Source organism: Telmatherina bonti (assembly GCF_933228915.1).
Source record: "Telmatherina bonti genome assembly, chromosome: 24".
In the NCBI taxonomy this organism is placed as follows: domain Eukaryota; kingdom Metazoa; phylum Chordata; class Actinopteri; order Atheriniformes; family Telmatherinidae; genus Telmatherina; species Telmatherina bonti.
Genome location: NC_136633.1, coordinates 15,397,715 through 15,421,922, shown reverse-complemented (window position 1 = coordinate 15,421,922; position 24,208 = coordinate 15,397,715). Strand labels below are relative to the sequence as shown.

Below are 24,208 nucleotides of genomic sequence, written 5' to 3'. Positions count from 1 at the left end.
TGAAACATCTTTAAGAAATTATTTGTAAAAGTATGCTTTGTTTGGTTGAAAAGATGGCAAAAATTGACTAAAAAAGTTGGATAAAACTGCAATAAAATGGTAATATGTAATTACAGTAAATGCACCTTTCTTAGCAGTTCATTGGATAGACAAAAACCTTGTTAATTTTGCGTTGATAAATTCATGAAAACCTGTTTTTTTTTTTAAACAAATAAGTAAAAAGCTGTTGCATACTGTAAAAACAACAACAAATAAAAAACATTGTATATTCACAACCTTTTGGTGGACATGCTGTGGCTTTTCTTCATCCATAAACATTTAGAGTTACAAATATAAAAGCACCATCTAAGCATGTCTTACTAATGCTGATAAAATAATGTATCATTTTGCAGATGATGGAACTATTTTTTAAGCTGGAGCTAAAAGACAAATTATTTGGGAATGACTCAACTTGGAGTAATCGTACTGTTCTGCTTTTATGTACCAAAGTAATTAATATGGATGACTGAGATTCAGATTTGTTTCCAATAAGAAACTAAGTCCTTAATGGTGTGAGATGTGAATGTTTTAGAAAGTGAGAAATGAAATATAGCTTGTGACCTCAGAGCCCAGTGGAGGGACGTTGGAGCCAGTCTGAAGTGTGGGCACCTCAGTATTAACCCTTACCATCCCATATCTGCTTTCCTGAAACCTATTGCATGACCGTATTATAAAAACTTTATTTAAAACCTAATATTTACAATGCAATGAATTATTGCACTACAATAATTCTTGCATCGTCATACACATTTTTTGTACATTCTTTTTAAAGTCTTAATAAAGACTTCATATGAAAAAAATTTAGTCAGGCGCTATAGGTTTAGTATAATATTTTTAAACATTTTCAGAAATAAATTCAATGAAACAGTTCTGTTCAATCAGAGTGATTTAATCAAATACACAAATATTCATATTAAGAAATACAGAAAGGCACTCTAATAATATTTGGATGTAGAGTCAATACTCTTATTTCTCCCCTTTTGATGTAGACTGAAAAAACCTTTGGCATGAGTCTGCTGGTAGTTTCAACTCTTTTTTATTTCTGTGTTCATTTAGTTTGGTCTGACCAGTTTCAGTCTTCCTTTTCTATTCTACCTTTCTTTCATGCTTTTCAATGTTCCTTTCAGATGTCAAAACGACTCCAGATTTTAACTAATATTTTTATCCTGCATTAACACATCTTACTGCTAAAAATGTATCTTTCGATATTATGTATCTAAAAGTAAAAGTAATATATCTAAATTTCAATCTAATTGACAACAAAGCACGCCCACATTATAATACAGCATCCACCTTGTTTAAATGAAGACTGCCATTCTGTCTATATTGGTTTCTTATATGTATTGACTGAAAATAGCTTTCAGTGTTGTGAAAAATGTGAAATCAATTCTATAAAACTTCATAGATTCCTTTGCAGGCATTCTAACTATATTAAACTCTATGCAATTATATAATAAACTATTATAAAATAAACAGGAACGGTCAGTTGCTTCTTTTTAGCAGTGATTCTTCTGTATCGAAAGGTAACATAACCAGTTTTGTTGTTTGTTGTTGGCTTTTTCTTACATCCAAGCCCTCACTGACTTCTTCTGCAAAAATAAAAAAATCAAACACCAGATATTGTATGAGATTACAGAATACTGACAGTAAAATAATTAGATATGCTGCATTCAAACGTATTTTTAAAGCAAAAAAGGACCTTAAACCTTTTCTTCAATGCCTCATTTTTCTCCTCTTTCTGTTCCCTTCACTTTTTCTTATAAAAATCATTCTTCGAAGCCAACTGTGCTTCCCTGAGTGACCTCCTATTTAATGTTATTTATGAGCTCGCAAATTGTTCTGGGCCATGAGAGCAGATGTAATTATGATGCAAGGTCTCAAAACCCCCTGAATCTCAAAGAATGTTTTTTTTTTTCTTTTACATTCTCATATTGGTGATTTTATCAATGAAAGCTGACTTCATAGACAAATTCCCATTTTGCAACTAAACAGAGCATTTATTTTCATTTTAATGTTGAATGCCAATCAGTCTTTGCTGCCGTTAAATATGTTTAATGATTTGGAGCTATTTCACAGCACCTTCCAAAGTGTTCTGTTAATAAAATCCTCCTTGCTGAGCTTTTTGGTTCTCTGCTTGAGTCCAGAGGACAAATCCAGCATCTGATCTTCCCCTACAGCACCCCTCCTGTGCGTTTACTCCTCCACACCACCACGGTGGTCATAAGCAGGGTGATCAGCACCGGCACGGCGATGAAAGGCCCTAAGATGCTGATCGGGGGGTCGTGGAGGAGCCGGCCGGTCAGAGCACAGTCGTGGAAGTAGAACTGGTGAATATTCATGAAGAAGCTGTCGACGACCTGATTGGGCCAGAAGCAGCCCATCCTTAAGGCGACCTGGTAGGTGCAGTTTGTCAGTCCTTCATAGATCCTGCAGGGGGCGACGGCACACAGACAAAAATGCTTGTTGAGGGAATCTGGATGAACTTCAAAGTGAACAGAGGAGAAAGAATAACACTTCACCACACGTGTTTCCAGAAAGTTAAACTTAAATAAATTACTTATTATGCTCATGTTCTAACCCTGGATTTCGATATTCACTTTCCAAATCCTACTTTTCTCTCAATGTGTCTTTGAAATGTCCTTTAAAAGTGGAACTGCAGTAGGGGTATTCTTGTTGAGGGGTGAGGGGGAAGAAAAGGCAAAGGAGTTTCTAGAATTACCAGTGGGCTTAACTCAGCTAAATATAACAGCTAGGTGGTGGAGGGCAGGAGAAATGGAGATGCATACCAACAGGGTAGCACATCCAGCAGAGCATTGCACCACCCCAGTGAAAAGATTCTGTTCCGGATGGCGTTTAACTACAGCATGTTTATACTTTACCATTTGTGTTTTGCTTTCCTTTTTCGCACTTGATCCGGCTAACATTGCTTTAAAATACTTTTACTCTCTTGTGGCTCAAAACGACAGCTGAATCGATCAACTGGAAGGCAGCGCTGCAGGATGCAGCCCAGTTTTTCCAGGCCCTGGAGTAAAGTCACTCCTTAAGCCTCAGTGAGTTATGGGGCCCAGTTTAGAGAACCGAGCCTTCCAGATCAAGTTTTTATTTGAACTAAACACATTAATAATGCCAAAAACATCATTAGATGAGTGGAAAACACCGAGTCGTGGGGTGTGACATTTCTATAAATGATTGGGCTGCATTTGGTAGGAGCTTTAGCCACAAAGGCTTCAAGTGTTTTTATAGTCCCAGTGATTAAGGACACTTGCTTTTAGATCTGTGGATAAGGCATCAGTGAAACAAGTTAGGCCAGCGTGCATTTGGCGTTTGACAACTGTGTTACCGTGGAATGCGAGTTAAACAGAAGCCTCTATACCTCAGATGACTAAGAAAGACACTACAAGGTGGGATCATGCTGTCAGCAAGAACAGTCAACATTCACAGCGAGAAAAATCATAGTTAGGTTGAAGGTTTGAGAGTTCAATGATGGAAAACAGACACCATATAAGCTCAGGGTGGCAGACAAGGATGTAAGAGTTAGTCATTTCAGCCAAACTCCCCTTGACTGAACCTTTTTGATTTTGCAAGGAGATGCTCCTCTTCTTTTAAATATCAAATCAAAGTTCTCACCTGCATTTGGAGTTGTGAGGCTAGATAAGCACAGAACATGAACATTTAAAGAAAAGGAACATACTGCCCGTAAGAATTGAAGGGATGGGGTAGAAAGAAGAAACCGCCAACTGATTCTTACAGCAAGGTGACCTCATACCTTTGTAAAGCTTACCTGATGTTTACTTCTCTCCTTTCTCAAAAAACATTTGACAGATCATCAAGTAACTGGAAGATTGGCGCTGCCAATCATCATTGTTCACCCTAGTAAATCTGTCGTGTCCTTGGGCAAGACACTTGACCCACCTTTCCACCAGTGTTGGCATTACAAGTGTATGGTGGTGGCTTAGATTGGCTGCCATGTTATTTTTTAGTCTAAACCAAGGCAGGTGCAGCTATGCTAGCTTTTATAAATATATTCCAAAATCACTAATAATATTTGACATACAGTGCTGCCCTTCTTGCTCATACTTTTCATCGCACAAATGGTGAATTTCAGAGGATTCATTGACCTCAAAGCCGAAAAATGTAAAACCAGTGCAAATGTTAGATCTGTAAAAAATGGACTAAAAGTAGAGCAGAGAAGTAGAAACTACCTTAGAAGTAACATTATACTGAAAAAGTTGATTTCATTTTCATTTAATTTATTTATTTATTTGATCCATGGGACAGTGCACAAACAACATTAACCCCGCAGGGAAAGATGTGTCATGCCAGGTTATAGCACAAGTGTTAATTTCCATCTGTAGTCCCAGAGCAGGCTGAAGGTGCGTTGGGATACTTCAAGGTTATAAAAACACAACACATAAAAAAATTCCCAATATTACATACAATAAGCTTCCAATTATTAACCATAGCCTCTACAAACAAGGCTGCCACCATAGCACATTCGAAGTAATCAGTAATGGGTACAAGATTGGGCCAAGAGCTGCCATCGTTTCAGCAAGTGTGAAAACTCACTAAAATTTGTACATTTCAAAAGCTCCGTAGGTAACTTGTTCCATTGGTTCATTGGAACATAAGAGAATGCTGATCTTCCAAAAGCAGAGTTGAGTTTTCTTATATAGCACTCGCCCCGGAGAGATGTCCGAGTGTCTCGAGAAGAAACTTCAGAACACAGAGGGATAAAAGTCTTCAGTGGTGGAGCAACAGTGCCATGAATGATCCTAAACAATAAGCATAGATTAGAATATCTAATACAATTCTCAAAACTTAAAATACTATATTTAGTAAGAATTTTGAAATGATGATAAATTTGTGATTTTTTATCATGAATTTTAAGAGAACTTTTGAATAGTGATTCAAGAGGCTTAAGAGTAGTAACACATGCCTGTGACCAAGTTGTCATACAATATCGGAAATGTGAAAAAATCATTGCATTTAGATATACATACGATGCTTCAGTGGTTAGTTAGTTTCTAATATACCGATAGGTTGAAAGATTAAATTTTAAAGTATTAGTTAACTTTTTCATATGTTTCTTAAAGTTTAAGTTCAGATCAAGAATTACACCTAAATACTTGTATTGTTCGACATTTTGAATAGGTTGACTTTCTATCATGACTTTAGGACAATTATGAAGTTTAAAACTTTTTGTAAAATACATAGAAACAGTTTTTTCGACATTTAAAGTTAGGCAAGAATTTTTCAGCCAGTTTGAAACTTTTCTCATTTCTGTTGTAAGTTTTTGAGCCACCTCTTCCACAGTATCACCATGTGTGTACACTACAGTATCATCAGCATACATTATTATTTTGGCATTGCAAATGTTTGGAACATCATTAATATAGAGTGTGAACAGCAGTGGCCCAAGAATAGAGCCCTGCGGTACACCTATACTGCAGGCTTGCAGTGGAGATGTTATATTATACACTGTGACACATTGTTGTCTGTCACTGAGATAAGATTGAATCCAGTTAATTGTATTTTCATGCAAACAGAATTTTGACAATTTATTTAGTAATACTGTATGATTCACAGTATCAAAAGCCTTACATAATCAAGAAAGACAGCTCCTACCACTCCTCCCCCATCAAGTCTGGTTTTGATCTCTTCTGTAAGATAGCAGCAGGCAGTCTCTGTTGAGTATTGTTTTCTGAACCCAAATTGGAGTGGGTGTAACATCTCCAGAGAATTAAGGTGGTCCATGAGCTGCTCTGCTACCACTTCTTCCAGGACTTTTGAGATTGAGGGAAGAATGCTTATTGGCCGATAGTTTGAGACCTGGAGCTTGTCTCCTGACTTGTATATAGGCTTGATTATCGCTGTTTTCAATACTGTGGGAAAGGTGCTTTCAGTTATAGATTGGTTAATTATTTTAGTTAAAGCTGGTGTAAGAGTGTCTATGTTCTTTTAAAAAGACTGTATCTATACTAAAGATATCCTTAGTTTTACTGCTATTAAGCATTGATATACATTTTAAAACATTGCCCTCATTAACAGTATGCAGTTTTAGAAAAAGACTCATCATATTGAAATTTAGAGACAAAACTTACTTGATAGAATGACACATTTTTTTTATTGCTGTTACAGTGATGTAACAATGTCATCTTCTTATTCACAACACCACTTTTGCACACTGCTCCTTTATTTATTAGCAGGTCTCTCTTGCAAATGAAAGTGCATGTCTTGATGGGATTAGCTGTATAAATAAAGGTAAAATAAATAAAGTTTGGGTCCATTTTCTCCCTTCCCAATTATGAAATTATACAAAGTGCAATCCATGAGAAGCAGTACTCAATTTGTAATCAATATTATCTTCATGCCCTAACTGTGGAAATAAGTTTTTTGTTTTATTTTTCCTTTAAATGTCACTTATTTCCAGAGTAACAGTTGGTGCAACCCTTCCAGTCCAGTATGAAGCTGAGATCTCCAAATACCTTGGATTTATTTATTTAATTTTAGCCCAGTGATGGATCTGGCAACCTGCTCAGACTGTTCATCAGATGTCACACAATTAATGCTTGGAGAGACTCTTTGCTCTGGGCAGATGTAAAAGAATAGATGAAAAGGTCAGTCAGTCATTTTTTGACCCACTTCGTCCTATTAATCCTTGTTGCAAAGTGCCGATCAGAGTAAAATTTGTTTTGTTTTTCTCCAGTTTAAAGTAAACTAAGATTACTTTTTCTCCAAACATGCAGCAGTATTAATCTAAAACTTTATTCACAGCGATGGAACACTGACAAGGTCTTTCATTTTTAGCAAAATCAGTGCTCTGAAGGCGTATTTCTGACTACACTTACACATCCTAAAACAAATCATGTTTTAAAATCGAGACTTTTACATTTATTTCAGCAAAGGATCTGAAGGCTAGACTTAGTAAAGGAACTCAACGCCCTATTCAGGCATTTTATGACAAGTTTATGTCCATTAATTTGCTCCTACCTGTATATTTTGTGAGATCCTGATGTCAGCTACACTGTTACAGGAACAAAAAAAATTATTTTGGCAGAAGTAAACTAGACAACAGCTTGCATAAATCAATGTTTGGGGATTCTGTGAGACGTGTCCCTCGGCATATGTTACCTGTGTCTGTTTGAGAACAAAATACATGTGAAAAGCAGCTAAAATCATGAAATAACAACAAATTCTGCCAAAACCAGCTTTAAACTGAACACTGTGTTTTTTCAGCCATTCCTATCAAAAGTGTCTTTGGTGTTTGTTGCTTCAGATAAAATCGTGAATTACAAACTGGATATTAAATGTTATGTTCAGTGCTTTTTAAGTGTTTAAGGCTTTTCCAGCTCTTTAAGATTAAGTCCCGAGAAATGTGTTGAATTAGTCATTTTAAAACTCTCATATGGCTGAAGGAGGATCTCCTCAGATGTGATAGAATAAGAAACACTTGAATATCTATAAGCTGTAGCACAACATTGATGGGTTAAAGAGGACTATCTGAGTTGTCTAAGAGTCTGGTTTTGGTTATAAATCCTAAACGGGACTTTGTTAGTATAACAGAATGACTTTCCATTATTATGTTTGCACATAGAGCAGTAATACATTATAACCCATGGCAGACTGAGTGAGACTCCCATCTCCATATCACATGTCATGGAAAGTCACACGTCTTTTGTGGCTGACATAGGATCATGTAAAGACAGGTTGGTGTTTGACCCTCAGAGATCACAATCACAAACAGCAAATGATGAGGGTCTATGGCTCCCAGTTTTTCAGCAGACATGTACGGTTATTTAAAAAGGGACTCCATGTAGACTATATATTTTCTCTGAGGAGTAGATAACCAATACAATAACCATCCAGAGAAGAATCAGAGAAGATAGAGCAGTTAGGATGACAAAGTAGGGAAGAAACAATCTCTTGTTATGTGTTTTTGGACTTTCCAGTCTCCAGAAAAACCAGTCTGATTGGATGGCACAATCACAAGCAGTTTATGCCCGATTTTATAACAAATATAAGCATCTATTTTTCCCTTTTCCGCACAGCATTGACTGTGATTTGGACTTGGATAAAGCTGAGACGTATTGCTGCTGCTGGATGGCATGCAGTAATTGGCCTTTCTAAATTTATCAGTGTGTTATGTTTGGATCCAATCCGTGTGACAACTTGGTTGTCGCTGCATACTGGATGCTGACAAGTGGAAAAACAAAACTCTCTATGGAGATATACGGCAATCCCCTTTGCATAAGAGGAGTTCATTTTTCAACATATCGACCATTGGGGCTATTTTGGAACAATCTCAATTTCTCCCCTGGGCCAGACCCTCTATTATGCAGTGGAAAGGTGCCCCTAAATCTTTAGGAATGGGGGGATTATTGCTTATCAGGATTTTAGGGTCATTAAGATGTTGAGCCCTAAGAAAAGGGGTCTGTTACTGCTGCAAAATGAAGGGGTTAAACCAATGGGGGGAGGGGATGTGAAATTGGGATTTTTAATTGAAAAAGAGAAGGAAACGAAGAACAATCAATAAAAGATATTTATGACTGTACAAAGAAGGGGTTGAAGGTGATCCAATCGCTGAAGCGAATCTCAATTTGAATGGCGAACTGATGTTCAGTTTTCACACGAAAAATACAAAATCAAGGACACGTTCGTCGATCATCTAAAAGCCTCTGCTCAGTATCGCACTGTTCATCAAGACTTCAATCACATACAAAGCTAAAAATACCAATCAAATCAGACATTTTTAAAGACCCAAAATTCTCCAACCTGTTAGTCTGTAAAAGATTCTCCGAAATGAAAGTTTTAGCAATGACACACATAAAATATGAATCTTAAATAAGAATATTTTGCTGCATTAATATTGTAAAACGTATTGTTTTATGAAATGAATGAATGACATGGGCTGGATCTAGAAAGTATGTTAACCTATAGAAAGAGAAATATTTAGCTAAAAGGAGACAGAACACATGTATGGGTAGGAATTCCTCCACACAACAGATTTCCCAGAACACGGCCACCATATGCTCTTTCTAGGAGTTTTATGATTCTCATGCAAATCCTCTCCTCTTTTTCTCGGCTACCACATATATAAACACACACACACACACACACACACACACACACACACACACACACACACACACAAAGGGCACAGCTACCAATTATTCTGTGCTGGACCATGAGAGGACTGTTAGCCAGAGGGGAAATCACACAGTTTTGACAGCAGCTTCTCCTGTGGGCTCCTTTCATCTTCCTGTCTGAGTTACCCTCTGACCGCAGTGCTTCTGAAACGAAGCCACCGAGCACTGAGACGACGTCTGACGCACAAAACGAAGTCAAAGGGATTCAGCAAAATATTCACGATATAGAAACACAGTGCGTGACTGAGGAGGTGGTATTGGACAGAGAATGAACTCATGCAAGCAACATACTGAGAAGGATCATCTAGAGTGGAGAATAGTTGATGCATTTGTTTATTTATTTTCTTTGTTAAACAGGAACCTCAATTTGTGTTTACGTAGCTGCTGAGGCAAAGCCAAATGGGCGCCTGAATTGCGCAATACTGCTGTATTGAGTATACATGCAGTATTTTACTGGCCAGGATGTAAGTGGATGCAACACAAGTATCTGTCTGACCAGTCTGTGCAGCTTTAAAAAAAATGTTCCAAAAGAGGTGAAAGACATCACATGCAGCCCCAAAAAAGACCATAATAAGGTGTTAAAGAGTATGAGTACAAATGAAGAAGTGAATCTGCTTCAAAAAGAATTTGGGATACTATCATTTTAAATGATGAATTTTAGTCTTCTAGAAATTCATTTATACAGTCATTATCCGAACCGCTTAATCCAATTCAGGGTCGCGGGGAAGCTGGAGCCTATCCCAGCAGGGTACAACGTGGACAGCTTGCCAGTCCATCGCAGGGCCTCCAAGAAATTATAAAAGCCAAATCTATATACAAAGGACTCATGGGACTGCTCCCAGTGTACTTGGGTGTTTATATTCAGAGGAAGTTGAATGGACTTTATGGTCTCTGTTCCCAGTCTATCTCTAGTTTAAGGACAGAGAGAGGAAAGATGGCTTTTCAGTATCGGGCACCAACAGACTGGAACTCTGCAGAGGAAAATTGAACTTCAACATCTTATAACTTTATCCCCGTTTGATCCTATTCTGAAGGACCTGGAAATGAAGTCTTTGACCTGTTGTTGTTTTTAAACTTTTATATTGCTTTTTACTGTTTTAATTGCCTTATGTGTGTTGTGGTGCCTCTTGGACAGGACTCTCTTGGAAAAGAGATCTTCAGATCTCAATGGGACTTTCCTGCTTAAAGAATGGTTCAATAAATAACAAGAAATGTGGAAAAAAAAAGAACAGAATTAATGATTTCCAAACCATTTGAACATATTTTATTTATATTTTAATTGTTATCAGTTTACTATGTATATTATCAGCTGATGTTGATATTGAAATGCAAAATCGGAAATGATCAATATCAGTCTTTACTCTTGTAATGACGCATTTACACAACATGCCCGTATTATATATCAAATTGAGCTACGTCCCACTAACTGAAAATGACAAAAGATACAATGTGTCACGTAAAGTTTTCAAGACAATTTTGCACAACTCACTCCAAAAATATCGGTATCGATTAATATAGGAAATGGAAATTAAGAGTTAGACAAAATCAGTTCATTGGATGTCAATAAAAGAGCCCATATTAAACATCCCTAATATCTATATATTTTGTGTTTTTTAATTATTTAATTTCATTTGATACATATGTACTTAAAAAGTCAACAAACCTGCCAGGTGTCTGGACCTCCACATCCATTGGTGTTTAATGAATGAATATTGTGTCTTTCAAGAAAATGTTTACATTAAAACATTTACTTTCCAAACTACTGAAGCCCCCTGGTCCACCTCTGATGTGTGTGGGGGTCTTACACTTACATCTGGGGTGCCCAAAGTTGATCCTTGAGTGCCGATGTCCTGCAGGTTTCTGATCTATCCCTGATTCAACACGCTGGCTTCGTTAAATGGATCCAACAGCCAATGGTTCTGCACAGTGACTGCTCAGTTTGGGGTGTATTGGAGCAGGGATACATAGAAAACCTGCAGGATTTTGGCCCTCGAGGACCAGAACTGGGCATGCATGACTTACATAGTCACTAATCACTCTTCATGTCTGATATTTTCCCCCCACATTTCCCAACCTGTATGCTAATGCAGCCATTGTGTCATCCAGTGGGTTTAATCACCAACTACCATTCATGTTTGACTCTTTGTGTGGATTTTTTCTTTTTTTTTTTTTTGTTGTTGTGATTAACTTTTCTTTCCTTCTTGTGACGTATTGGTACACAAACTTTGACTAACTTTCCTGGAGGAAGGAGTGTAGGTAAACTTACTCGTTTGTGTCCGGCCAGCTGCACCACAAACCTTGGTCCAGCTCCTCCATGGTAAACTTAAACTTAGCGAAGCAGAGTTCCTGGATCATCATTTCATAGTTCCCCCTGTTGCAGCCAGATGCCAATGGGAACACTTGAGCTTCAAATGAAAAAAGGGGAAAAAAAAAGAGAAAAACTTAATTTGGTGCAGATAATTAATTTAAAAAAAATGGTCTCATTGTTAACATACAAGATAGATTCAACAAAGCACCAAATAGGTTATCTGCTCTGTTTTATTCTTTTATAATTAAAAACATGTTTGTTCAACAAATAAGAATGCGTGAATGGCTAGTTATTCCTGCTGGAGCATTTCTTCCCCATTAGGCTGCTAGTTTCATGAAGAAAAGATTTTAATTTGCAGTCAAATCCCATTTGTTTACTTCAGAGCTGTATGTTAACAGCTTCTAAATGTAGAGGAAGACCACAGGCTTCCCACTGGACCTGAATGGAGCAGTGTTGACGGGAGAAGGAGGCTAACAAAGGCCCGCGTGGAAACGAACAGGTTGTTGTTATGATGGAGAAACATGGTGGATCTCAGTCTGCGCTGGCCTGATAAGGGCCAACTGTGTGCCCATTATGTTTACTCTGACTCAGCTGGCGCTCCCAAACACTCAAAGGGAATCCAAATGTGTTAGACATGAGTGTTAGAAGGAGATGGAAGAAGGACATGGAAAACATTTGAGATGCTGCTGAGATGGTGCAGCAAAAACTGATTTATGGTCATTTAATTAAAAAAAATATTTAACCCTAAAAGACTTATTGAGTCGTTAGATTGATGGATTATTATGTTTAATCAGTTTAAAATCCAACATTCACTGTCGACTGCCAAGTGGAACATGGGATCCACTTTCAAGGAAAACCAAGGCGAATCAAGGCAGATGTTTTTAAGTTCCAAACTGGAAAGCTGAATCGTGGTTTGTTTCTCTTTATGGAACAAGCCAGAACGGAACATCATGGCTTCTCGTATAATGTAACAATAAACAGCAGTCTATTCAAACTCTGCCAAAATGAATACACTTTCACTTTAATATTTCTCATTCAAACCCAAATGGTGCCACTATAATTAAAGTTTGGAGTCAGAATAAGGAAGTGAGCCAGAAAGTAATGAAAACAAGAAGAAAATCCATCTACTGATGTGACTATATGGAATTACGAAGGTGGCGTATCCCTGGAATTTTTGTTATGATTTGGCCAGGATAAGACAGCAGCTGGTCTGCGTGGCGGCTAATCAACACAACTCATGAACTGCAACATCCAGCAGGATCACTGGCAACGTTGGTTGGAGTCAGTGTGTAAAATACACAGATTCTTTGGTCTATGGAAACCATTAAATATCAGCTTCAAGCCCTTTAACATCAAAGACATGCTAAGAGATGAACTTTGAAAAAGAACTAATTGGTATTACAAACACAAAAAGTATCCATCTTAGAGAAAAAAGAAAGGCTTTAAACATCACTCCTTTAGAAGAAGAAATGACCACCGCAAAAGCAGCTGTTCTTGTGTCGGAGCTGCAGAAATCTGCTGGTAGGATTCTTTATTTTGTCATGTATAGGTGAAAAACTAAACCTGGTTGGAACCAAGTTTTCAGCCATTTTAACCCGTTACAGTAAACTTATGATGTCTTTTACACATTTTCAGATGTACAAACCCTTTCAGTAAACGATAGTTTCAAATAATGGAGATGAGCAGAATATACAAAGCAAGACATTGTTTAAGGACGAAAGCAAAGATACAGCAAAGAGCAAGGAAGTGAAATATGAAGTGAGGAAAAAGTAAACTGAAGGGACGGATTAAAAAAAATCACATATGAGTTTCATTATTAACCAATGAGCGCCCAGCGAGACATATATTATACATACAGATTCTGAGACATTTGGCAACCATTTATCGTGATTCCTGTTTCCTAAATGGACACGAGAAAGCAGAAGATTACACTATAAGCATTTTGATATATCACATAGTAATATGTAGTAATGTACCAGTTTTCAGCACTGTTACATTGCTGTCTTTTTGGCAACTTAATTGGTGTAATCAAGCCTTGGTTTTGTTTAACTGCAGAGGGGTTAAAAGGAAGAAAAGAAAACACAATATAATATATTTAGTTGTCCCTAGTCAAAGGGACAAATAAAGGCCTCCTATTAAAAACATATATAGGACTTTTCTAAGCATTTTTTCATGGGTTGGTTCTTTAAGGGTTAAGATAAGTTATTTTTAATCAAATTTGTTAAAGTTAAACGACTTAAAAAAAAAAAACAACAAAAAAACTAAACTTTATTATTATTATTATTATTATTATTATTGAAGGACTTATTTTTTTACAGATGGAATATTATTTAATTTCTAACTTGTTCATCTACCTTCTTTGTATACTTTTATCGTCACTTATTCTCCTTGCTGTTTTACCCATTTTTCATCAAGTAGCCAATTAGGTGGGGGGGGGGAGAAGTGATGTGGGTGGACTTCCAGTCAGCATAAGAAACCATACACATGTTTGAAGGTGCAGCTGTAATAATTAGCTCCAACAACAACAACAAAACAACAACAACAGTTCTTGGCGCATCCTTGCTGTGATTGGTCATTTCTCTTCCAGTGAAATATCCAACAAAGCAGTCAGAAAATTCACTTTCTGGAAATGAGGGTAAGATTTAAAATGTTGGAACTTCTGAAAACACACCGCATGGCTTCCAAACACACACACACACACACACACACACACACACACACACACACACACACACTTACCTGCCAGTAACAACACAAGCCCCGCTCTCAGGAGCGGGTCGCTCCCAGGAGCCATGCTGAATGCCAACTCCAAAACACGCTTAAAGACCCCTCACTCCCTGGAGATCCGCAGCACCCTCCTCATTCCCAGTCCTGCATTCCAAACCAACCCGTCTGATTCGACTTGACAGGTAAAACAAGCTGCAGTTTGCGCAGCGGTGTGTGGAAGAAGGCGCCAACTGATTGCGCGCAAAAAGTGTCCACAGCGGCAGCTTTCCCCAATCACACCGTGCCATCCGAGCCCCCCCTCCCCCTTATGTCCCGCTGTTTCCAGCGTGGAGCCACACACAGGGGACACAACAAAGTCAGGCTCCAAAATTAGTACCAGTCACACTGAAGCCAAGGAGACAGAATGCAGAGAAACGCCTGAAGTGCGGCTCTAATTTCTATTAATGTCACGCAAAGAAAGAGCATCAGTTAAATCGCTTTATTTAAAACTTTCAGCTTCTATTTCCCTCAGAAACAAGCTTTTAAACTCTTAATTATCATTTTATCTATCATTCCAATTCTGTTCTGTTTAATATGCTCTATTATCACCAGAGGCTAACAGTAAGATAACATGTCATTACGGCTCATCATGACTTTTTAATTAAATGCCTGCAAGTCCCGTTTCTCGCATTACTTATTTATTACTGGTAATGGATTACTCCTGCCTGCCTGCCATTGTTCCACAACCTTCCAGCCGGACCCATTGCACAGTTAAGCACAAAAAAAAAAAAAAAAGGCAGAATTAGCCTTTTTCACATCAGTGCAGATCTCATGCAGCTCAGTAATGTCTGTAATTGAATGTTTTATGTGAGGACTTTTTCTTTTTTTTTTTTTTTTTTTGCACAGGAGCAGGATTTCATTAGTATTCTCGGCGCTGCTCTGCGCTGTACTGCCACCCAGTGTGACTGTCAGTGGATTGGTGTGTCAGCCAGTTTGAGCCAAAGCTCAAACCAGTGTTTCCACCACAAGGTGAGCTTAATTTAGGATCTGAGTTGTTGGAGTATTTAAACACACGTAATATAATAATAAAAAAAAGCAAAAAAAAAAAAGCATAATCTTCCACAGTTCTTGCTGTAAACTTAAAAAGCTTTACTGTTTTACATGGATAAATGAAAAAAAAAGAGAATTTAATTGAGTCGATTCTCGTAGATTCCGCTAGAGGGCAGCAGAAGACGCCAAATGAGGCCGCGTGGAGCAACGTTGAAGCCCCAAAAGCAGGGGAGTCATTCAGTTATGGGGCCAGTTATGTCCCAGCTAACACGGATCGCAAATCAATATCTGTTCATCCTCGTAGGTGTGCCAGACTCGTTTTATACACTTTTACATCAGCCCACAAATGATCCCGGAGAGCGCAGGCGGGCTTGTTAAAATGAGGGGCCATGGCAGCTGGAGCCTTCACTGCAGCTCTTTTTTGTACCATCAAAGTTTATAAGCCTGCCAGTGCAGGGAAATGTGAAGAGGCTTAAGTCCAAATCAAAGAGGGCCTGCAAGCACAAACTAAGCTCGAACATTACGAACTTTTTCTTTGATTTGTTGTCAAGTTTTTGGATTTTACTGCATCTGATCTCCGTATAGTTTATCAAAGAGGAGGATACGCGCAACCCCCCCTCCCCCCAGCGGGAAACAGACACAATCTGCTGCTGACAGGTGTATTTGACAGCCATAATGACGCACATTAGCCAATCAGGAGAGGTGATAAGTGAGATGGGCGGGTTTCCAAAGAAATAAATGAAAAAAGAAAAAAAAAAGGGTGGGGGATAAATAAACGCTGAAGCTGCTGTTGTATGATTTGATAGGCTTAAAGAGGTGTCGATCACAACGAGAAGGCGTGTTTAGAGAGCCCCCCCCCCCCCCCCCCCCCCCCCCCCCCCCTCCATCTTCTCCCACCTCCCTCCTTGGAACTTTTCCTCCATCCGCACACGCGCTCCCCCCCCCCCCCCCCCCCCCCCACCCACCCTTTCCATCCACCGGCGCAATGGCAGTGTGAGGAGTAAATGGCTCAGAGTGTCCGCCGTGGAAACCGACCTAAACGCTGGACCAGGAGCAGATAAACAAACGCAAGGCGCGGTGCGTAAAAGCTCTCCAACGGCGCTGCTGCTGCTGCGTGCGCACGGAGACTGTGCCAGTGTCCAAGAAACTAATAAGACTCACGTTTTTCCTTTCCTCAAAAACAAGAACCATTTTTTTTTTTTTTTATTATATTATTTTTTCCCGTTTGTTTCTTCTTTGTGAGTGCGCGTGATCAACGAGGATATCTTAATTTGGACATGTGAGTTCCGGGAGTTAACGGCACAAGCAGGCTTTCTCAAAGATGAAGTTCCCAGCTTGCGTCTTCGTCACTCTGCTGGTGATCCGACCCAGCGCAGCACAGTCAGGTGAGTGCTTTGATATGCGCTTTCAGAGCCAGTATCTGTCGTGGGACCAGGTGAGGGGTCGGTGGGAAACGCGCGCACACACACACACTGAGGGACACGTTAGCGATGGATTCGCTGCACTTGTTCACTGAAAGGAAACCCTCCGCACCCTTATTGCTCTGCATCACTGTTCCAAACTTACCACAAGTTTCCATACAGCCACCATAATGCTGATTAGAATGAATCACACCTGCAGCACGTGCTCTGCGTAAATAAAAAAAACCTCTCCAAAGACGGGGATGCGTTTTGGTTTGAACTCATCGGAAGCAGAAGGAAAAAAAAACCCCGCTTTGCCATCAGTTTGGTTTGTTAAAAATTCTGTTAAATGACGCAATATTTCGCGTTGAAGGCAAAATCAGATGATGATTCACTCTGTTTTGTTTCAATCTGCACTGTAAATATGAATGAAAGCGCCTTCCTTTTCATTTTCCTCCCTTAAGGAGACACTGATGGACCGAGCTCCGCGCGGCTCTGCTGAATTCCAGCTGAACATTTTTCTTTTTCTTTCCTATTTTTTTTTTTTAAATCCCTTGTCTTAATAATTTAGATGTATCAGATAGACTCGGGGCTGTACAGACAGTAAGGATTAATGTGACTTTTATCATTAAGACCCCTGTGGTGCCAGTCCCTTGACGAAATTCCCTTTAATGTTTCTGCAATGGCGCGCAGTTGTCGATTCACAAAGAAGTTCTATCGGTGTTTATGCTCACGTGCTGACTTTGGTCTTTCTTTGACACATTTGCAAAACATTTTTTTTCCAAAGATTTCCCCACCCTTAAATCCTCTGAACGTTTGAGTTTGTTTATGATGCATTGATTGCTTCAATTTCCACATGTTTTTTTTTTTTTTTTTTTAGCTTTAGATGAAGAGACAAGCAGCTTTTGTTCACGCACTTAACTCAGGATTTTAATATATTCTGTTTTGCTTGGTGTTAATAGCTCCCCAGTTTTCAGCACTGCTACATTGCTGTCTTTTGGGCTGATGAGTGGTGTGTGATGCCAGAATCTGGCAACTTAATTGGTGTAATCAAGCCTTGGCTTTGTTTAACTGCAGAGAGGGGTAAAAGGAGAAAAAAAACCCCACAATAAATAGAAGCATTTAAACAGTAGAAAGTTTGTAAAACCAAACATGAATTTGGCTGCTCTACAAATGTCTTAAAGGCACAAATGTGATTCCAGGATGCTTCTCTCTCAGCCTCCAAGGACAGGTTGGAGTTTTGGCTCCGCTTGTTGTGTCTCTCACACACACACACACACACTCCCCTGCTAGCTCTGCTGTGGATCTTGTATGAAAAGCGCTTGAATGCTGCCTATTAAACATGAGTGGATGGATGCACGCATGGTTGGGTGCAAGGCTGGATGAATGGGGAAGAGAAGTGGCACCCTCGCTGCTTTATTTATGCTCTCCACACACTCCCATCCAAGATATTTGTGATGCAAATTTCGCCCAAGAATCTGAGCTATGCCTCTTGGGAAGTTCATTGCGCGTGGGTGTGGGTGTGTGCTGACTTGATATTTGTTTCTCTCCTTCATTCAATCTCCTATTTATTATTTGTAGTTCAAACAGAAAATCATTCCCGGGACTGTATCCGTCATGTTTAGTCACGAGAGGCTGAAAGTAAGCCACGGTTAGGGATGTACGCTGGTAAGATGGTGATTGAAGCTTTCTGTATTCTGCCTGCTGCGAGACAAATGTCTTCAGTGTCCCTGCCAGTCAGCTCCACCAGCCTGCCTGTGAACTACACGCCTTCTCGTACAGTTTTTCTTTTTTTTTTTTAGCATGTGTGTGTGATGTGCTGCATGAGCACACATGTTCACACCACAAGCAGCTTGATTAATGTTTTCCCACAGTGTGAGTGGCTGCTGGCGTTGGCACACTCTTGTCCAAACTCCTATTAATCTTCTTCTATGAAACAACTTCATGACTGTGCTCGAGTTTTGACTTTGTGATGCCAAAATGACACAAAGCATCAGAATAATTAGGTTTTTGTGGATTTTATTTGGAGCAGAGGTTTGCAGAAGGGCCTCCTTAGAAAGACTATTAAATAACAAAACTACGCAAAACAGACACGGATGGCGTGTTGTGTCTGATCGAATAGAAGTACCTGAACTAAGATGATCCAACAGCCAGAAGAGCTGGTCCTAGATTTAGTGCTTTCTGGTGGCTGCAACTTTCAAACTGGATGCTTGGTTATGTAAACCACTGGTGTAAGGAGGACTGTAACTAGTTCGTATATGGATTAGTAATCACTTCAGGGTGCCGGGTCAGGACAGCAATTATTATGTTCAGATGAGTTCAGATGAATAAGAGAATGTCCAGGTCCATTTGACGATGAACTTGTCATTTATTTACAGATGGACATTATGAATGTATCAGTATGGGTGTGGTTTCCCTAAACAGAGAATAAAAGAAATACATACTTATTAATACTGTCTACAATTACATTTCTTATGGTCAATACAACTAAAAGTGTCCACAAAGCAAATTACCATGTGACTCAAGGCCTGTCAGAAGGCCACAACTTGACTTTAATTAGCTATGAAAATGTACAACATAAATGCATATGAATAATAATTCCTGCTACCGGTAATCTACCCAGCATAATGGACACTTAACACAAACAATGTAGCAAGGCATCTCAACTAGAAAATAAGAGCCCAATACGTGAGTTGAGTTAACGACAGGCTGTAACTACCAAAGCTAAGTAGCTAACGGTTAGCATCCCAAACATTCAGACATGGGGTCAGTAAACAGCCACCACACTTCACAAACTTAACATATCATAGCCTTGGGACTTATATAAACAAGATTGAAACAAATCATGTTACTCACTTTCATTTACACACACTATTAATTTGACTGATACGTCTGTGTCATGACGATACTCAGAGCCACATGTGTGCAGCAAATTACACATTAGCGCTGTCGGATGGCCACCTAGTGGCGGAACATATTAACTACAAGTAAACGCAAATCTACTATGAAGGGAGAGCTGAACAGGTAAATAACAGTCTTTTATACAACTGGTGTCAAACTCCAGTCCTCGAGAGCAGGTATTTGTTGTCTCCATGCTCCAACACACCTGACTGAAATGAATGAATAGGTTGACAAGAAGCTGTTGGATCCATGTGATTTGAATCATGTGTGATGGTGCAGGAAAACAATGAAAACATGCCAGATACCGGCCTTCCAGGACTTGGGTTTGACCCTCCTAATTGTGATAAATGTAGATCAGAAATCTTCAACTCTGCTACACAAGGCCACAATGAATTGATTGCTATGCAGAACCTGAAAAAAAGGCCACTGAATCTGTTTGATTCAGATGTCAGAGCAGGGAAACATCTAAAACCTGCAATAAAAACAGTGGCTCTTCAGGACCAAAGTTTGAGATTCCTAATGTAAATAAATACTATTTCTTTTGTTGGCATTCGCAGTGGGTCCAAATTTAATATCTTATTTTATTAAGCCTCATTAAAGCTTCCCCAATAACGTTTGTGGGCAATAAAGTCTATCAATTTAATATTGATGTTCAATTGTCTTTGCATGTAACTATTTTTATTGTGTTAAAGGTGCTACAAATGCATCACATTGGAGCCGTTTTTGTTCATTTGTGAAGCAAACGGTTGTATTCTGAATGGGGTTGCTGCTAATTACAGTGCCGAGCCATCGCCGCTTGCTCATCACTCACAGTGCTCTGTTGTGTGAGAGAGAGCAGAAAAGAGGTGAAACATTTCCTGTTGTTTAAAGAAAAGTATGCACTCCAGTGTATTGTAGTCTCTTGTTAAAAAAAAAAGAAAAAAAAGTTGCCTAAAATGAGCAACACTTTCCAATATGTGATGGAGATTTGAAAGCGTTGCAGAATCTTTTTCATATGTTGCGCAAAACTTTGCTTTGTCAAATTCGCACCAGCTTGAGGTGCTGTTTTCACTGTTTTGATCCATTCTGCTGCTAAAAATGGCACCAAAAAATTATTTTAGTCTCATCATCCACTGTTAGGATTTTTTCTCACTGAAACAAAAGAAAATCTAACATTTTAATCGTCCCTGCGTGTGAGTGTGTGACAAATGCTGCGTTCACGCGTGTGTTTGTGTGTCTGGATGACCTTTAAAGACTCGGTGCTGTTGTGTGGAATGGCTTGGGGAGAACAAGGTGGCAGGAAGGGGAACCCTGAATGCTTGTATCAAATTACTGGGGATTTGTCAGTTGGTGCTCATGGAGCTCCTGAGCAGGCTGAAGCTTTGTAGAAGGAAATGAGAATTTATTACAAGCTAATTAAGCTCCTCCTTCTTCTTCTTTTTTTGATAGCATCAGTTTAGGCCTTTATTTGACAGCATGACAGATGAGAAAGGGGGGGTGAGGGAATTCAATCTTGTTCTAAATTAGTCAACATCGCTATCATAACTTCATATCTGCCAGGCTCAACCTCGTGCCAGGCTCTGGCTGCGACCGTTTTCAACAAGCTAATGGAGATTTCGTGTGTTTTCCGCGCATTTGTCAATGTCCTCATGCCAGCGTGGAATAAAAAATGGCAGTTTGCAAAAAAAAAAAAAAAGAAAAGAAAGAATAATAATTGTAGTTTGGTGAGGGTGACATTGAGGTGTGGGCTGCTATTTGCTTCCTCTGTCAAAGCTGGACAGTCTCAGCAGGCTGTAAGGGAAGCCTTACAAATGAATATGATGCGTGGCGGTGATGGATCGCTTTTCCAAGGCCTCAGACAGCAGCGCGCTACTTCTCATGGTACTAGTTGACTGAATCACTGCTCAGATTATCTGAATGGGTCAAACAAAGATGATGCTGTTCTAACAAAAACCAAAAAAAACCAAAAAAAAAAAAAAACAAGTGATGTCTTTTTATCTCCTACTTTTCTTTCCCAAGCATTGAAAAGCAGTCTGGCAGCATCACAAGCCTGTTTGCTTGACATTTTGTTTGCACTTCGGCTGTACAGAGGGGCTTCTGTTCTTTCAGTTTGCATACCACCCAAATATTTACATGTGCAATCACAACTGCACAGCATGGGAAGGAAAACACAGAAGACTTGCTTGCAAAATAGCGGCTTTATTAGCCTCTGTCGTCATCCTGAAGCGTCTTAGTGCCTCGCCGGGTTTGGCGCTGGGTTTGTGTGTTTGGCAGGAAAGACTTTTGAACCCCCCGTGCCTTTGCTTCCTAATGATGAGCAGGGTTGGCTTCGGTTGTGCCCAAGTGCCTGGTGCCAATTCCTAGTAGGAGTTAGATTGGCCAGTGGAAGACTGGAAGTTTGGCACAGATGTCCCTCTTTTAGGAGGACTGAGATCTCAGTCATACACAAAAGACAATGGACCCATCCACAGGGATTCACTGTAAACATCCTCCATATAACTGGAGTCATGCATGTTGATGATGGGTGTAGCGGCATGTACACAACTGGATCCTTGTGGTGTTTCTCTTTTTTTTCCCAGCCTTAATCTTGTTGGTCTACAGCATTAAACTTATCTTAATATTCCAAACCAAACGCCTAAAGCTTGCAGTTTGTTGCTAAACTCTGCATTCGGGTCAAGGTTACAGACACTCAAGCACCTTGTCTTTGGACCATTTTTTACTCCCGTCAATCAAATGTTGGCATGTTGTCAATAAGATAAATGAACAAATCCTACAAATGTCAGCTGTGTACCAGAAAGGCTGACAAGTAGCTCTCTGGAAACCTGATGTCCATCCATCAGGTGGAGGGAAAACTGCGTGGCGCTCTGCCGTTTTCATTTGATGGCACGGGTCAGTCACATCAGGTTGACAAAAATACCCATGTGTAGGCATGTGTGAGTACATTATTTGCTCTGACTGAGGATGGATGTAAGTCCACAGCGATAAGCATCACCACAACAATATTTATTGCTCTGCTATGGTCTGAACCTGCCGGGAAAATATTGCTTTCTCTAAACTGTTGTGTAATTTCTCTACACTCTGATAAGAATGTTCTGTTTCCACAATTGTACCTGACTTGAGTGGATCTGTTATGCAAAGCTTGACAAAAAAAAACCCCAACAACCATTTGCCTCATTAGGATGGGGCTTTGGTCCATATTAGGACTATTCATCAGGACAGGACGCTTGTATTTACCTCATCCGGTCTGTAAGACGTAAGAGGAATGAGTTAAAGCGCACACAGGCTCTTACCAAGTCATGGCCCAGGAAAGGCAAGAACAGGAAACAAAGAGGAATCTTTTTCTTTTCTTTTCTCCTTCTGGCTGTTACAGGCCACTTGAAGGATTGTTCAGGCCGCCACTTGTAATTCCACTCAGAGGCAAATGTCTCCATCCTGAGTCTGAGGGGCTTCCTACACACAAAACGCACACACACTGTGGAAAGCTTTGCAAACACACACAAATCCTGCTGAGTGGTGAAAGTTAGCTTGCCACAGAGTTTCTCCTCTTATTTACAAGCCCCTTTTCTTTGTCCTCTGTTTTACTCCTCCACTTTCTTTTATCTCTTCCATTTTTTTTTAGCTCTCCTCTCGCTTGTTCATGCTCCTCTTCTCCCTCCCTCTTTATGCGCTGGTATGTCATTTTTCAATTTTCTACATTCTTGTTTCACTGCTGTACTTCCCGCTTTTAATTACACTTTATTCCATCTCTTTTCCTGTCTTCCTTCCTTTTTTATCTCTCCAACACATGCAGACACACACGCATATGCCCTCTCCGTCTGTCTGCCATTAGTATGTGAGGCTATCGCCCATGGAGAAGGGGGAAACCGCTCATTTCCTTAATTTGTGTCATGGACAGCGAGCTGTTGGCACCTACTTCATGTGTGTACATTAAGTTGTTGGCCTAAAAGTCCCCCAGAAGGAATTAAAGTTTAGGATTCTTTTTAAACTATGTGAAATTGTCCTACTATGGTTCATAACTTTGCATTACATTACACACACACACACACACACACACACACACACACACACACACACACACACACACACACACACGCGCATCAACTGTAATTCAACACATATTTATTATAAATGGCTAAAATAAAGAAAGTATATCTGGCAAAGTCAGCAAAGAGATGTGGTATGGTGGAGAAAAAGAAGAAAAAGTATAAATTTGGAGAGAAAATCACAGGAGAAGGGTTATTAGACGAGATTTTAATGCTGATGGAACTGAGGGAAATAAAACCAGAATGATAGACAGATCAGATTTAGCTTTGCGGTTGCTATCAGTATGTAACTGCTTAGCTCTCTTGTCTGGCATTGTGTTTGCTTTGCTTGGCTCTGTTTGGAAAAGCTTATGATGTTCTGGTTCATAACCATAGAAACAGTACAATGCCAATTACTATCTCTGCTCTCTGCACGTTATCAGTCAGAGGGATTGAAGCTGTGTTTAATTCCTAGATTAAAATGAATGAAATATGTTTATATGCTCTAACCACTGTAGTACTCCATATCATGGCATAAGATAACACATTACAGCAGCAGTATGGTAATCCCTGCTATATGATTTATTACCGATTGAAACAGAAGATATAACCTTGTTTTTATAGTGTTTCCAAGCCAAGATGAAACATTGTCTAGCA

General features: G+C 39.4%; 2 protein-coding genes across 2 annotated transcripts in view; one reads left to right on the top strand and one right to left on the bottom strand.

Annotated features, from left to right (window-relative positions):
* Positions 1 to 1,090: 1,090 nt before the first annotated feature.
* Positions 1,091 to 14,504, bottom strand: LOC306773798 (receptor activity-modifying protein 1-like). The gene is made up of 3 exons (XM_079263708.1): positions 14,233 to 14,504; positions 11,452 to 11,590; positions 1,091 to 2,466 (listed from the first exon to the last, which is right to left on the bottom strand). Exons 1-3 carry the CDS (start codon positions 14,285 to 14,287, stop codon positions 2,211 to 2,213), a joined length of 450 nt encoding a protein of 149 aa, XP_079119834.1. The 5' UTR covers positions 14,288 to 14,504; the 3' UTR covers positions 1,091 to 2,210.
* Positions 14,505 to 16,284: 1,780 nt separating this feature from the next.
* Positions 16,285 to 24,208, top strand: part of LOC306773740 (receptor tyrosine-protein kinase erbB-4-like) — a gene marked incomplete at its 3' end in the record, with an annotated part of 325,583 nt that continues 317,659 nt past the window's right edge. Inside the window, exon 1 of the mRNA XM_079263638.1 lies at positions 16,285 to 16,634. Within this exon, the coding sequence (XP_079119764.1) occupies positions 16,571 to 16,634 (64 nt within the window). The 5' untranslated portion in view covers positions 16,285 to 16,570. The remainder of the gene's footprint in view (positions 16,635 to 24,208) is intronic.

What these genes read in the sequence shown, in the direction of transcription:
- LOC306773798 (XM_079263708.1), bottom strand. Translation starts at nt 14,287, where the DNA reads ATGGCTCCTGGGAGCGACCCGCTCCTGAGAGCGGGGCTTGTGTTGTTA. An exon ending in GCTTGTGTTGTTACTGGCAG is followed by an intron (nt 11,591 to 14,232) that starts GTAAGTGTGTGT and finishes TTTCATTTGAAG; the next exon opens with CTCAAGTGTTCCCATTGGCA. An exon ending in AGCTGGCCGGACACAAACGA is followed by an intron (nt 2,467 to 11,451) that starts GTAAGTTTACCT and finishes CGCCCCCTGCAG; the next exon opens with GATCTATGAAGGACTGACAA.